This window comes from Corythoichthys intestinalis, chromosome 13 (assembly GCF_030265065.1).
Source record: "Corythoichthys intestinalis isolate RoL2023-P3 chromosome 13, ASM3026506v1, whole genome shotgun sequence".
NCBI lineage: Eukaryota > Metazoa > Chordata > Actinopteri > Syngnathiformes > Syngnathidae > Corythoichthys > Corythoichthys intestinalis.
Genome location: NC_080407.1, coordinates 24,801,022 through 24,814,253, shown reverse-complemented (window position 1 = coordinate 24,814,253; position 13,232 = coordinate 24,801,022). Strand labels below are relative to the sequence as shown.

At 37.5% G+C, this 13,232-nt stretch overlaps 1 protein-coding gene across 4 annotated transcripts in view; it reads right to left on the bottom strand.

Moving 5' to 3' along the window:
* The window catches only part of LOC130928544 (gastrula zinc finger protein XlCGF57.1-like), a 34,267-nt gene extending 22,111 nt beyond the window's left edge, over positions 1-12,156 (bottom strand). For 2 of the 4 annotated variants that reach the window (XM_057855236.1, XM_057855239.1), the window contains exons 1-2: positions 11,858-12,156; positions 8,478-8,564 (exon numbers count right to left, since the gene is read on the bottom strand). In XM_057855236.1, coding sequence (XP_057711219.1) covers positions 8,478-8,564; positions 11,858-11,864 — 94 coding nt within the window. In that variant the 5' untranslated portion in view covers positions 11,865-12,156. Of the gene's footprint in view, positions 1-319; positions 8,565-11,857 lie in introns of all 4 variants that reach the window. The other 2 variants (XM_057855238.1, XM_057855237.1) reach the window with 2 other exon arrangements.
* Positions 12,157-13,232: the final 1,076 nt, after the last annotated feature.

Below are 13,232 nucleotides of genomic sequence, written 5' to 3'. Positions count from 1 at the left end.
ATGCTCTAGAATACTTGCTGTACAGCTCTGAATGAGTGAACCCTGTGTTGCTCTGTGAAAATAACAATTATACAAACTGTAGGCCTACAACAAGTTTTGCAACTCATTTATATGCTAAATCTTTTTCAAATCACGCACGCACCAATATACAACTAAACTCGTGTTTTAGGTGCGTGCACATTTACGCGCGTATACAGCACATCCACAAAATTATCATTGGACACTTCACTAATCTGGTTGAATTGTGCAATCCATAAATATCAATCAAAGTTTACTTGATCAAACATCGTTGATGAAAATATAACACGCAGTCGTTTACCGTCATCATTGTTGTCCATGTGCGCTGCATGGTCCATTAGTGTAGTTTTCTTTTTTCTGGAAGTAACCGCTGTGGACTTGTTTTTCTTTCTCCCGACAGTACCTGGATTTAAGTCTGCATTTTTCGTATCACCGCTAACAGTGGTGTCGGACATTTTACCGGACCGTGTATTCATAGTTTGAAATCAATGCTAATGCTAGCCGCTCGTCCAGTAACTATTAACTAATTCGTGAGTTAAGGGTGGGCGTGTCTGTTTATCATTCGTCAAAGTACAGTGGTGATTCGAAGTGATTGACAAGTTGACAACCAACCAATATGATGATGAATGCCTGATGTCTCCTCCTCAAACTCGTGAATACAATTATGATTGGCTTGTGTCACCCCTGATTTATAATAGAAATCAAACGTAATCTGGCGGGAGGTAGTCACAGAGGCGCGGAAATCTTGTATGAGTGAAAAGAATAAAGGTAACAGGTAGACCCTAATGAAGTCCTATTGTGATATCGTAGCCAAATAATGCCTGGTTTAGCCACTGAGCTAAGAGAACTTATTGAAGGCAGAAAGGCTTCTCAAAGAAGGCACAGAAAATTAATCAAATGGATGCAGAAGAAAAGGCTTCTAAGAAGACAAATGAGATGCCATAAATGCAAACACAGGATGAAATTCGAGGAATCAGTTTGTGTGGACAACTATGCATGGTAAATTTATATTTAATGCATGAAATGACATCATACATGAATATTTTGGCTCTGAATTCTGGTGACAAATTGCTTTAATTGTGAGCTGATAAGAGTGCCCAATATATCTCAATTCATAGATAACAAATACTTCCAATCGAAAATTGGTGTAAATTCATGTTGTGAATGATTTATTTTGTAAAAATTGGACAACTTTGTCGATGTTGTCGCTAGAGTTGTATGACAAGATTGACAGTGAGACTTTCTCTCGCTCAGACACACACAAAATAAGATTTCATAAGGTACTTTTGTTATATTATGTTATTCTTTGTTGTGTAAATGGTCCATGGCCAAATACACATTAATTTGGGGTTCACCACATGAGAATCACTGCTCTAGCCACTCCCCTGGCCTGTGTCATTTTTATCTTTATCTGTATGTCTGCAGGGTTTGCAAACACCATAACCACAGAGGGAGGAAAATCAAGAGGTCAATTAGACACAAATCTATATTCAGCAAATCAAAGGTCTCGCTCTTTAACTGGATGCGCTTTGTGTACAGGTATGTAATAGGTATATGATTTTCTGTCTGTCTATGATTAAAAAAAAAAAAAATGTTTATGTAAATAGGAATTCTGTGTGATATGTTATGGAGCATGTCTAGATTTATCATGATAATGTGCTTGGATTAATTTCATTTTTGTGATTTATTTTCTATAACTACTGTATGTTTACATTTACAGCTTGAATTCTTAATAGTTTAATTATGGAAATATGTTAAATCCCTTTTACCTATGGGATGCTGTGTTGGTCAGTATGAGGCCTGGTTAAGCAACATCCCTGACCTTGCCTCTTTATATTAAACTGCAACTGGCTCTCTCTTTTATTTTATAAATAATTATTTTTTACAAATATCCTACAGTATTATTAGTCCCAAATGTGGTCACAGAGCTCTGTACAACTTACCAAAAACATATTTCCCATCATTAACTCCACAAAGGATGTTGTGTTTTTGGCAGCGTTGGTTTGTTTGTCTGTTTTATTTTAATTTAATTTAATTTTATTTTATTGGGGGGTGGGGGGCAAGGTTACTAAAAAGGTTTGGACAGAATTTTACAAAATTCAACTATTTGGGCACTAGGTCAAGGTACATCTCTAATTGTTTCACATTAAATGATGGGTAAACTGAGCTGCTTGACAGAGGTTTGAAGTGAAGAAGTGCTTTTCTAGTTGCTGTTGTTTTTGTAATTAGTGGGGAATTTTCATAACTTGGGGAGCATTGGATATCAAACCAAAAAAATGTGAAATACCTGTGTTAAATTAATTCTTTGCCTTGTTTTATCAGATTTGCACAAGGCTTGCGCTTACGTCAAGTGGATATGATCAATGACGACATTTCTGGAAGCTCAGCAACCCTTTCCAAGATGGCTCAAAAGCTGCGAGATGTATGCACTACTGCGATGGACAAATATCAGCAAGCAAGAGGCCAGTACATTGGAGGACGGCATCAGTTTGTCTCGGTTGATGAAAGCCACTTCAGACACAAAAGAAAGGCAAGCAAAAAGTTCTATTATCAACATAGTAATACAAATTACCATTGAATGACAGATTATTTACTTTATTATGGAAGAATAATTCTCAATATTTTACATTTTTTAACAGTACGGACGGGGACGAATGGCTGGTGGCTGGAAGAGGAAGAAATGGGTGTTTGGGATGTTAGGTGTGAACCACAGAAGGAGAAAACATGCAAAGCCTATTCTTCGCTTAGTTGCGAGAAGGAGGAGGAGCGATCTGGTACCACTTATCGTTCATCATGTGAAATTGGGATCCACTATAATAAGTGATGAGTGGCGAGCTTATCGCAATGCTCTACCTCAGCTAGGTTACACCCATTTCACTGTCAATCACAGTATTTCTTATGTAAATACCCAAACAGGTGCACATACTCAGCACATAGAGAGGGCCTGGAGAACAGTAAAGGAAAATGTGTGGAGACTCAGGGGAAATCGTACACAGGAGTTACTGGCAGACCATCTCAGAGTTTTTGAATGGCGCGAGTGGCTTGCCCGTAAGCATCACAATGGGCCATTAGGACAGATAATCCATGACATATCCGTGATGTATGGACATTAAATGCCCCTCATAAATGAAGTTTATCCTGTGTTAGCACAAACAGTGTCCCAAATTTTTGGGTTTGTAATATACTGTTGTATTTTGCTGTTCTGTCATGTGATGTCGCATTATGTATGTTTCTGTGCATTAAACAAAATGTTTAAAATTTCATCTGTGGTGTTTCTTTGGTAAAATATAGGACACAATAAGGCATATTGGTAGAACAATCATGAGGTCGAAAACCTTTAAATTTAAACATTCAATTTCGGTACCTTGAACTTGTTCAACCTATTTGCTGTTCTTCAAAGTTTAGCAGATGGTTAGCAAACCATTAACAACTGATCTGTAAAGTGTGAGTTAATATATTAGTTATAAGCCTATGTATTAGGCCTGAACGATATTGGAAAAAACTATTGTTGCGATTTTTTTTAGGTGTGCAATATATTGCGATATTATATTGCGATAGTAAAAAAAAAAAATAATAATAAATAATTTTAAAGAAATATTCACTAGATGACTTGAATAGCTGTTTGGAAATACTTTGCATGACACACCGTGACCACAGTGTATTCATATAATACGGTTTCATTTGTGAATGATTAAGATTGCTGTATTATTATGAAGGGATCCAGGAAGCCATGTCTGCACAAAATAGATAATTTCTTGAACACAATATTTGACACTTCAACAGCAGCAAATACATTAAATGACAAATAAAAGAGCAGCCCCTGAGTTTTTGACAAAATATAACAATAAATAACAACTTCGGTAAAATAACAACAAAGTTGTAAACATATTTGAACAAAAATATTAAATATGACAAATAAGAGTTGTTCACAAACTATAACAATAAATAAGAACCTCAGTAAAACAATAAAGTTGTCAACATATTTGAACTTAAATATTAAATCTGTCAAATAAAAGTGCAAGTGCATTAGTCCCCTGAGTTGTTTACACAAAATATAACAATATAGAACTGCAAAACTGCAACAAAGTTGTAAAAATATTTTAAAAATATTAAGTATCAAAACTTTATGTGCAGCTGTACTATAGTTATTTGAAAAATACGATTTACAGTTAATTTAAATATAAAAGAAACAGAAACTCAATTGAACTTGTAAATAATTGAACTGAATAACAGCAAATAACTGATGAATAACAGAACCATTTTAACTCCCAAATTTATGTATTTGTCTGCATATCGTCCACCTTCCTTGCTCAGCAATTCTCAACTGGGTCTCATAGGTTTTTGGCCAAGACTACTAGTTTATCCACCATTGCAGGCTTGAGACAACAACGTTGGCACGTAACAATGTTCCCACCTGTACTAAAAAGCCTCTGATGGGAAGCTCGTAGCAGGAATGCATAGATACCTGCGTTTTAAATGGTCCCACATGTTCGACGGATTACTTCTTGTTGAGGCAACCATGGCGAGGCACTGTCAACAGGGCTGTTTTTTGTTCCTTATATTCTTGTCGATAACCAAAATACTTCCAAAACTCCTTTTGGAGACAGTCTTCCCTATTCAACGTGTTGCTTGCTTTCACTTTGAAAACGGCCCCTCCTCCCTCCGCTCTGCTGTTCGGCCCCTCCTCCCTCCCTCCACTCCGCTCTAGCAGGGGAGGGGGAGGAGCCGATGACTGCGAGCTGGAGAGAATGAGAGACTGCACTCTCTTTCTCGCTCCTTGCTCAAAACAAACGTTTGTGGATTTAAAAAAATGAAATGAAAAAACTATCGCACGTCCTTGCGATGGGACTATTGCGCATGCGCACATCGCGATGGCGATGTTTAAACGATATATCGTTCAGGCCTACTATGTATGTTATTAGACGTTATTCTAAAGTTGCACTTGTTCCTCATTTACTAACAATTAAGAAATGAGGAGTTGTTGCAACTTTAGAATAACGTCCCATTAACGTAAATAAACTATCAAATGATACTTAATAAGTCATATGTTAGCTAGTTACTAATAGCTTGTTAATGGTATATTACTAATTGAGGTGTAGATATAAATCATTGACACACAGTTTACAAGTCGTTTATTACTCATTAAACAGCAGTTTATTGATGATATATTAACTATCTATAAGCATCATTATAAATACTTTACACACTGTTAACAAACACTTTAAAGATCACCAATAAATCATTTAAAAACTGTTTACTCATGATCTATTACCTAGTTATAACGGATAGTTATTATAAAGTGTTACCGTCTCTTTTTTTCATGAATGGACAAAAGAAGAGACGGAAGGCTCGAGCACGAACGTTCATCGAGTCATATTGAAGACACAGTACAAGAACAATTCGAGCAGACAAGCACCAGTGAGCTAGTCTGCTCATCGAACTTGGTGGCAGCCGTTTTGACAAAGAAAAAATCAGTGGCGCAAGCTAGCACTGCGCTATTAGCACTGACAGCTTGCGCTAATCGTATACAGAAACAAATTTAGTGTAAGGAAACTAAGGTGTATCACACATGGGTAAATAGGGGTGGGAACCTCTGGGTAGCTCACGATACGATATGCGATACAAGGCCCATGATAACTATGAGCTCACGATATGGCGATATGACAATTATCGATACATGCGTCAGAAAATCACTAAGACACAGAAAAACACGTTTTTTTCCCCATCCTTCTGCTGTGAATGAGTTTACCACTGATAGACCTCCAATCCGTTTGAAGTGGGAGGGACGGCAGCCAATGAACAAATGAATCTTGTTGCCATCAGTGGCAGCCAATGCAAGGCAATAAGTTCATTTCGGAGCATTTCAAGTCATTTCCTGTTGATTTCGTTCACTTTCTTTTCCGTTTGGGGCATTTAAGGGTCACTTCCTGTTGATTTCGGGTCACTTGCTGTTCATTTTGACCCAAAATCAACGAGAAGTTATGGTGGATTTTGGGTCATTTCTTGTTGATTTACGGGTCACTTCCTGTTGATTTTGGGGCATTTATGGTTCACTACCTGTTGATTTTGAGGCAATTACGGGTCACATCCTGTTTATTTTGGGTTACTGAAAAGGAAATGATTTGAGAATGTCACCAAATGAAAAGAAAGTGACTCAAAATCAAGAGGAAGTAACCTGAAAACGGCCTTTGATGAACAGGAAATGACCTATAAATGCCCAAAAAAGACTGGACGCGAATGCTCCGTTTTCAGTGCCATTGACGGCCCTAGACGTCCAACCCAGTCAAAATTAATTGGCTGTCCAGCGCCGTTAATGACCGCCATTGAAATTGAGCCAACCAAACACTATTCTAATGGAAGATTGTGGTAGCAACCTGTTGGTTATTTTTTCTGTAAACAATGACGCTTTTTTAAAAACAATATTTTGATTCTTGGTGAGAGCATATCGAAAAACCTTTGGCCTACAAAGTTTCACGATGTATCACCTTTTTTGAAATGTTCCACTTGATTTGGTGTGGCTGGCGTGACCGGATCGACTTGATTCGGTGTGGCTGGCGTGACCAGATGTTTTCCGTCAGTGTGTTTGAAACAGCGTTACGCTTTTGTTTGCGCTATTTAGTGTGCCTGTTCTACAGTGGGGCAAATAAGTATTTAGTCAACCACCAATTGTGCAAGTTCTACTTGAAAAGATTAGAGAGGCCTGTAATTGTCAACATGGGTAAACCTCAACCATGAGAGACAGCATGTGAAAGAAAAACAGAAAATCACATTGTTTGATTTTTAAAGAATTTATTTCCAAATTACAATGGAAAATAAGTATTTGGTCACCTACAAACAAGCAAGATTTCTGGCTGTCAATGAGGTCTAACTTCTTCTAACGAGGTCTAACGAGGCTCCACTCGTTACCTGTATTAATGGCACCTGTTTTAACTCATTATCGGTATAAAAGACACCTGTCCACAACCTCAGTCAGTCACACTCCAAACTCTACTATGGCCAAGACCAAAAACCTGTCGAAGGACACCAGAGACAAAATTGCAGACCTGCACCAGGCTGGGAAGACTAAATCTGCAATAGGTAAAACGCTTGGTGTAAAGAAATCAACTGTGGGAGCAATTATTAGAAAATGGAAGACATACAAGACCACTGATAATCTCCCTCGATCTGGGGCTCCATGCAAGATCACACCCCGTGGTGTCAAAATGATAACAAGAACGGTGAGCAAAAATCCCAGAACCACACGGGGGGACCAATTGAATGACCTACAGAGAGCTGGGACCACAGTAACAAAGGCTACTTTCAGTAACACAATGCGCCGCCAGGGACTCAAATCCTGCACTGCCAGACGTGTCCCCCTGCTGAAGAAAGTACACGTCCAGGCCCGTCTGCGGTTTGCTAGAGAGCATTTGGATGATCCAGAAGAGGTCTGGGAGAATGTGTTATTGTCAGATGAAACCAAAATAGAACTTTTTGGTAGAAACACGGGTTCTCGTGTTTGGAGGAGAAACAATAATGAATTGCATCCAAGAACACCATACCCACTGTGAAGCATAGGGGTGGAAACATCATGCTCTGGGGCCATTTTTCTGCAAAGGAACCAGAACGACTGATCTGTGTAAAGGAATGAATGAATGGGGCCATGTATCGCGAGATTATGAGTGAAAATCTCCTTCCATCAGCAAGGGCACTGAAGATGAGATGTGACTGGGTCTTTCAGCATGACAATGATCCCAAACACACAGCCAGGGCAACAAAGGAGTGGCTTCTTAAGAAGAATTTCAAGGTCCGGGAGTGGCCTAGCCAGTCTTCAGATCTCAACCCCATAGAAAATCTGTGGAGGGAGTTGAAAGTCCATGTTGCCCAACGACAGCCCCAAAACATCACTGCTCTAAAGGAGATCTGCATGGAGGAATGGGCCAAAATACCAGCAACAGTGTGTTAAAAGCTTGTGAAGAGTTACAGAAAACGTTTGGCCTCCATTATTGCCAACAAAGGGTACATAACAAAGTATTGAGATGAACTTTTGGTATTGACCAAATACTTATTTTCCACCATGACTTGCAAATAAATTCTTTAAAAATCAAACAATATGATTTTTTAGTTTTTTTCCCACATTCTGTCTCTCATCATTGAGGTTTACCCATGTTGACAATTACAGGCCTCGCTAATATTTTCAAGTGGGAGAACTTGCACAATTAGTGGTTGACTAAATACTTATTTGCCCCACTGTATACTTGTGATTGCGCCTAATATACTGTATCTTCATCCTGTAATTTCTTCAAACGAAGTAAATTTGTTTGCATAGTAAGAAATCTTTCAATCTGCAAACAATAGTCAAGTCGATGCCGTGGCACAAACCTTCACGAGTCTATTACAAAGATACTAAGTAGGCCAAGCCATTACATTAGACTAGATATGTGATTTCTGCCTCATCTAAAGAAAAAAATGCTTGGGATGACCTTGAATATGAACGGACTCTTCCTCCTCCCCCTTGACGCATGCAGACTCCTGGTGCTCAAGACGATAGGCTTGGCTGACATATAGATCTGCAAGACCACAAATGAACGAGGTACATTGAGTGATCACAATGGGAGTATGTCATACCCCTATGTGACATATTAAAACTGTTAGTCAAATCGGAAACTCAGATCTCCGTTCTCTGTGACAAGCAGCTGAACAGGTCAGGTGAAAGAAAAAAATGTTCCTAAATCAAGAATAGATATTGTTTAAAACATTATTTGGAAGCATTTTTTCTTGATTTAGGTGAAAAATGACAGACTTTAATTGTACTACTTACGAAAAGTAAGTGGAAGAATCCAACGCATTAATATGTTAACTAGCCTTTAAAACTCAAAGATGAAAATTATTCAACTAGATTCATGAAAAAAATAACAGATTAAGACGTTATACTGTAAGTTTGCAGCGTGAGAGTTAGCATAGGTCAATACACATTTATTTTGCATCGATGCCAAGCCTATCAATCAATTAGGTTCTTATTGGAGAAAAAAATGTAGCCTTGACTGCAGTTCAATCCATCTGTTTAGTTTTACTAATGTCCCGCCCCCAGCAAAATGTGTCCATGCAAGTTATGATCAGTGTTGTTAATAACGGCTTTAGAATATAACGGCGGTGTTTTTTTCAGTAGTGAGTAATCTAATTAATTACTTTTCTCATCTTGGCAACGATGTTACCGTTACTGAGACGGGAAAGGCGTACGTTACTATGCCTTACTATGTTGGTTGACGCGAGAAAAGTCTGAGAGAGACGGAGTCACGGAGACGAGAGAGCAGAGCAGGAGTGGGGACGCCGTTGCAAACGTGATGCTAGGTGACTCCAATAATACCTGACTGTAGCCGATAGCCTACAAACTACGCCCACATAATGCAACCGTAGAAATCATATATTATAAAACTAGATGCAAATGACAGACACGGTGGCATTAGCAACATATCTAAAGAACAAGATGCGTTAGTAAACAGCCGCCATCTTAAAGCAGTAGACCTCTTAGGAAAGCTCTCTTGTAGAGAACCTTCCTAGCGAACCTAAGTAACCTTTTCTCTAAAATGCTCCGAAATCGGCAAAATCTTGACATAAATCTATCTTTAAATGATGAAACAATTTTAAAACTTACACATGTCAAAAGTAGACAGAAGGGAACTAATGCAATAAGGGGAGCAATTTTAACAACTTTAACGGTTGATTCAGAACATTAAATGACTTCCACACATAGCAAAGGTTACTATCTAGTTATCGCAATTCCCGCAATACCCCAGTGTCTAGTTAAGTTTAGGGTTAAGAATTGGGCTAGGGCCAATTGTCCTAAAAACCCTTTAAACTTCGCATTGTGTGAATCGTTTTTTGTTTTTTTGAGAAAAAAAAAAAAAGAAAAGAAAATTATCACCAGTTATTTTGCCAAGAAATTAATTACTTTTACATTCAGGTAACTGAGTTACTAACACAATTACTTTTTGGGAGAAGTAATTTGAAACTCTAATTACTTTTTAAAAGTAAGATTGACAACACTGGTTATGATTAAGGTTCTAATGTCCCTACTGGAGAACTATATTTCCATTTATTCACATAATCATATGTAGTAGCAGTCACATTTCATTCTACATCCTAACAGGCTCTTCTTTGTTCAGTGTATGCTATTGAATAGCAGCACATCTGGAAAGTATTTGCTGGTGCTAGTAAGATGGGGGTGGGGAAGAAGAAAAAGGGTAGAAGCTGGGAGGCAGGACACTGGTACCGCATCATCATGTCTTTAAGTGTAAATTCTTTGTTCTTTTTTACTCCTGAATTCTGTGTCATTATCTCCTCTTCGTTATACGAATAAAACAACCTGTAACAAGGAATAATGACTCTTTTCCTTCACTACCGACATTGAGACCAAACTTTCGCCCTTGAATTAAAGTAATTAACATCACATTAAAATTAGTTAGACGATCACAAACAAAATCAGTAAATATCGAATATTCTTCCTCTTCTTTTCCTTTCGACTTTAAGAACCACAAATGGGGTTTTGCGTGTCTTTAAACATTCGAATTGTAATGTACCTAAACATAAGCGGATTTTAAGGGGGGGAGGGGCTGGTGGCTGAAAAGTGTCATTGCATGTAGTTGACTTTCCTAAATAAATACATATATATATATACATATATATATATATATATATATATATATATATATATATAAATATATATATATATATAAGTTGTAAAGCAATGAAACTGCAACAAAAATGAAGGAAATGCACACAAAAAAAATTTGGGAATGGGTCGAAATTATTTTTCGAGCACCTTAGACAGTCATTTGCTTTGCATATAATTTAAAATATATAGGTATATAAGAGAAAAAAATATTTTTAAAAAAATATATAAATATAAAAAAGAATGAAAATATTTATTTTTGATTGAAGCACCTTTTTTGGGGATTGAATGATTTAGACACAAATGTCCTAATCATAATATGGCCCAAACACAAAAAGGATTGCTTCAATCAAAGAAAACTTTTTCAATGAAAAATTAGGTGTTCAAATGCAAATTTTTCAATCTCAAATATTTTTTCGCAATCAAAAACTTTTTTCTATGATTGATTTTTTTTTTTTTTTTTTTTTGATTGAAGTGATGTATCTTTTTGAAAATCTATATTTTTTTAAAGCAACTTATTTTTTGATTGAATAACAAAGAGAAAAATGTCCTAGCCAAAATGTGGCCCAAACACAAATCAACATTATTTCAAGCAAAAAGTTGGTTCAATCAAAAAAAACTTGACTTCAACCCAAAAAAAATAAATAAAAATTATTCAAAGATATATTGCTTTCGCATGCATTTTTTTTTTTTTTTTTTTTTAGTTTTTTTGAGTTTCATTTATTTTTGCACTCACATGTTTTTTTTTTTTTTTTTTTATTGAAGCGACTTTTTTTGATTGAAAATATATATTTTGATTGAAGCAACTTTTTTTTTTTTTTGAATGAATAAAAAAAAGACACGAATCTACTTACATATGGCTCCACCCAAGGGATACAATTTTTAACTAGGGTAACTACATTGGCACGACACCGGCGGGCGTAACAAATTTAATGACGATCTTGGAGAAAAATATTGCCTGAGCAGCCTATCTAGAATTCCCCTCAAGAATGATGGGAAACAAAAAGCGCTCATTGTCAACTTATTATTTTAAATATTCTTGTAAGTTAATTTAACTGCATTATTACCACAAGTAATTCACTGCATTTTGGGGTCATCAACATATTTTGCCCCCCCTGCCCCAAAAGTCAAACTCCGCCTATGTACCTATAGTATTTTCGAGACAATTGAGTCAAAAGTCAACTTACTCACCTGACATTTTAGGATTTGATGATTGGTTGCTCGGCGACGTTTCGAACCAGGTGCGCTGTTTGTCGTCTTTGTTAGCGGTTAAACTAGGCTAGGCTAACCTAAGCAGGCCTCGAAGTTTCAACGTGGACCCAAACGACTCGAAGCAGAAGCGAGATGGAACGGATTCTTGTCGCGTCCGAAAATTTCGGCCACCTTTTAATAGATCCCCTTACGTCGTGGGGCCAAGTGGAGATGAAAAGTAGACTGTCTTCCAAGTAATACTTTTCCAAAGCAATCGGAGTCCTCCTCCCCCAGCCACACACGTCCTATACGTCATGACGCATGACGCGCGGACGCCGCTTTTTTTTTGTTTTGTTTTTTTTGCGTACTTTTTACTGTAAGTTTACTTTTCATCGTCCAACGTCAAACAGGAACGCTATTTTTGATGAGGCTCATTTCACAATGACCATTGATGGTAGCTTTGCTTGTAACGCAAACATCCATGGTATTTTTTTTTTCATGGTGTTTCTTTGGCGCGCCGCACAGTCCAAGCCGTTTGGCCCGTCGACACCGTTCAAATACCGATATGACCGGAATTCTCGTGCAACGCAGGGAATCTTACAAAGGACCCCCAAAACATATTTTTTTAATCAAAATGTGTCTAGTCTTAAAATTCTTATCCAATTCACATAAATCATACATTAAAAATTTCTGGAAGTTAAGGGGCAGAAAAGTTGTATACATAATTTGCCAAAAACCTACGGTTCCCCTAAATTTGCCAAAAACTTTCCCATTCGTTTCTGATGGCATGCCATTTTCATGTACATTGTTCCATCCATTTATAATAGCCAACATTTTCCCTTCATTTATTAACGCATAATAGCTGTGGAAGAGCAAACTGGCATAATACAGTATATTTGGCACCCAAAAACAAGCTTATCTTACAATTAACGGCAGAAAAACTTGGGTAGTTGTGGTTTTTGACCAAAAACTTACCATTACAACCCATTGACATTCAACTAGCGCCCTAGTAAGTCGATGCAATTGACAGCCATGTACGTCCTTGCCAATGACGGCCATGTATGTCCATGCCGTTGACAGCCATGTATCACCATTCTATTGATACCAATGTACTTGGATTCCATTGACAGTCATGTACATCCATGCCATAGGCACCAATGTATGTCCATGCTAATGAAGGCCATACACAGTATGTCAATTCTATTGATGCCAATGTACTTCGATTCCATTGACGCATATGTCACTCGATGCCATTGACGGCCAAGTACGTCAAACTATTAACAGGAAATGACCCTGAAAATCCCCAAATCAACAGGGAGTACCCTGATATCAACAGGAAGTGACCTGAAATCAGCAGAACGTGACTCCAAGGGGT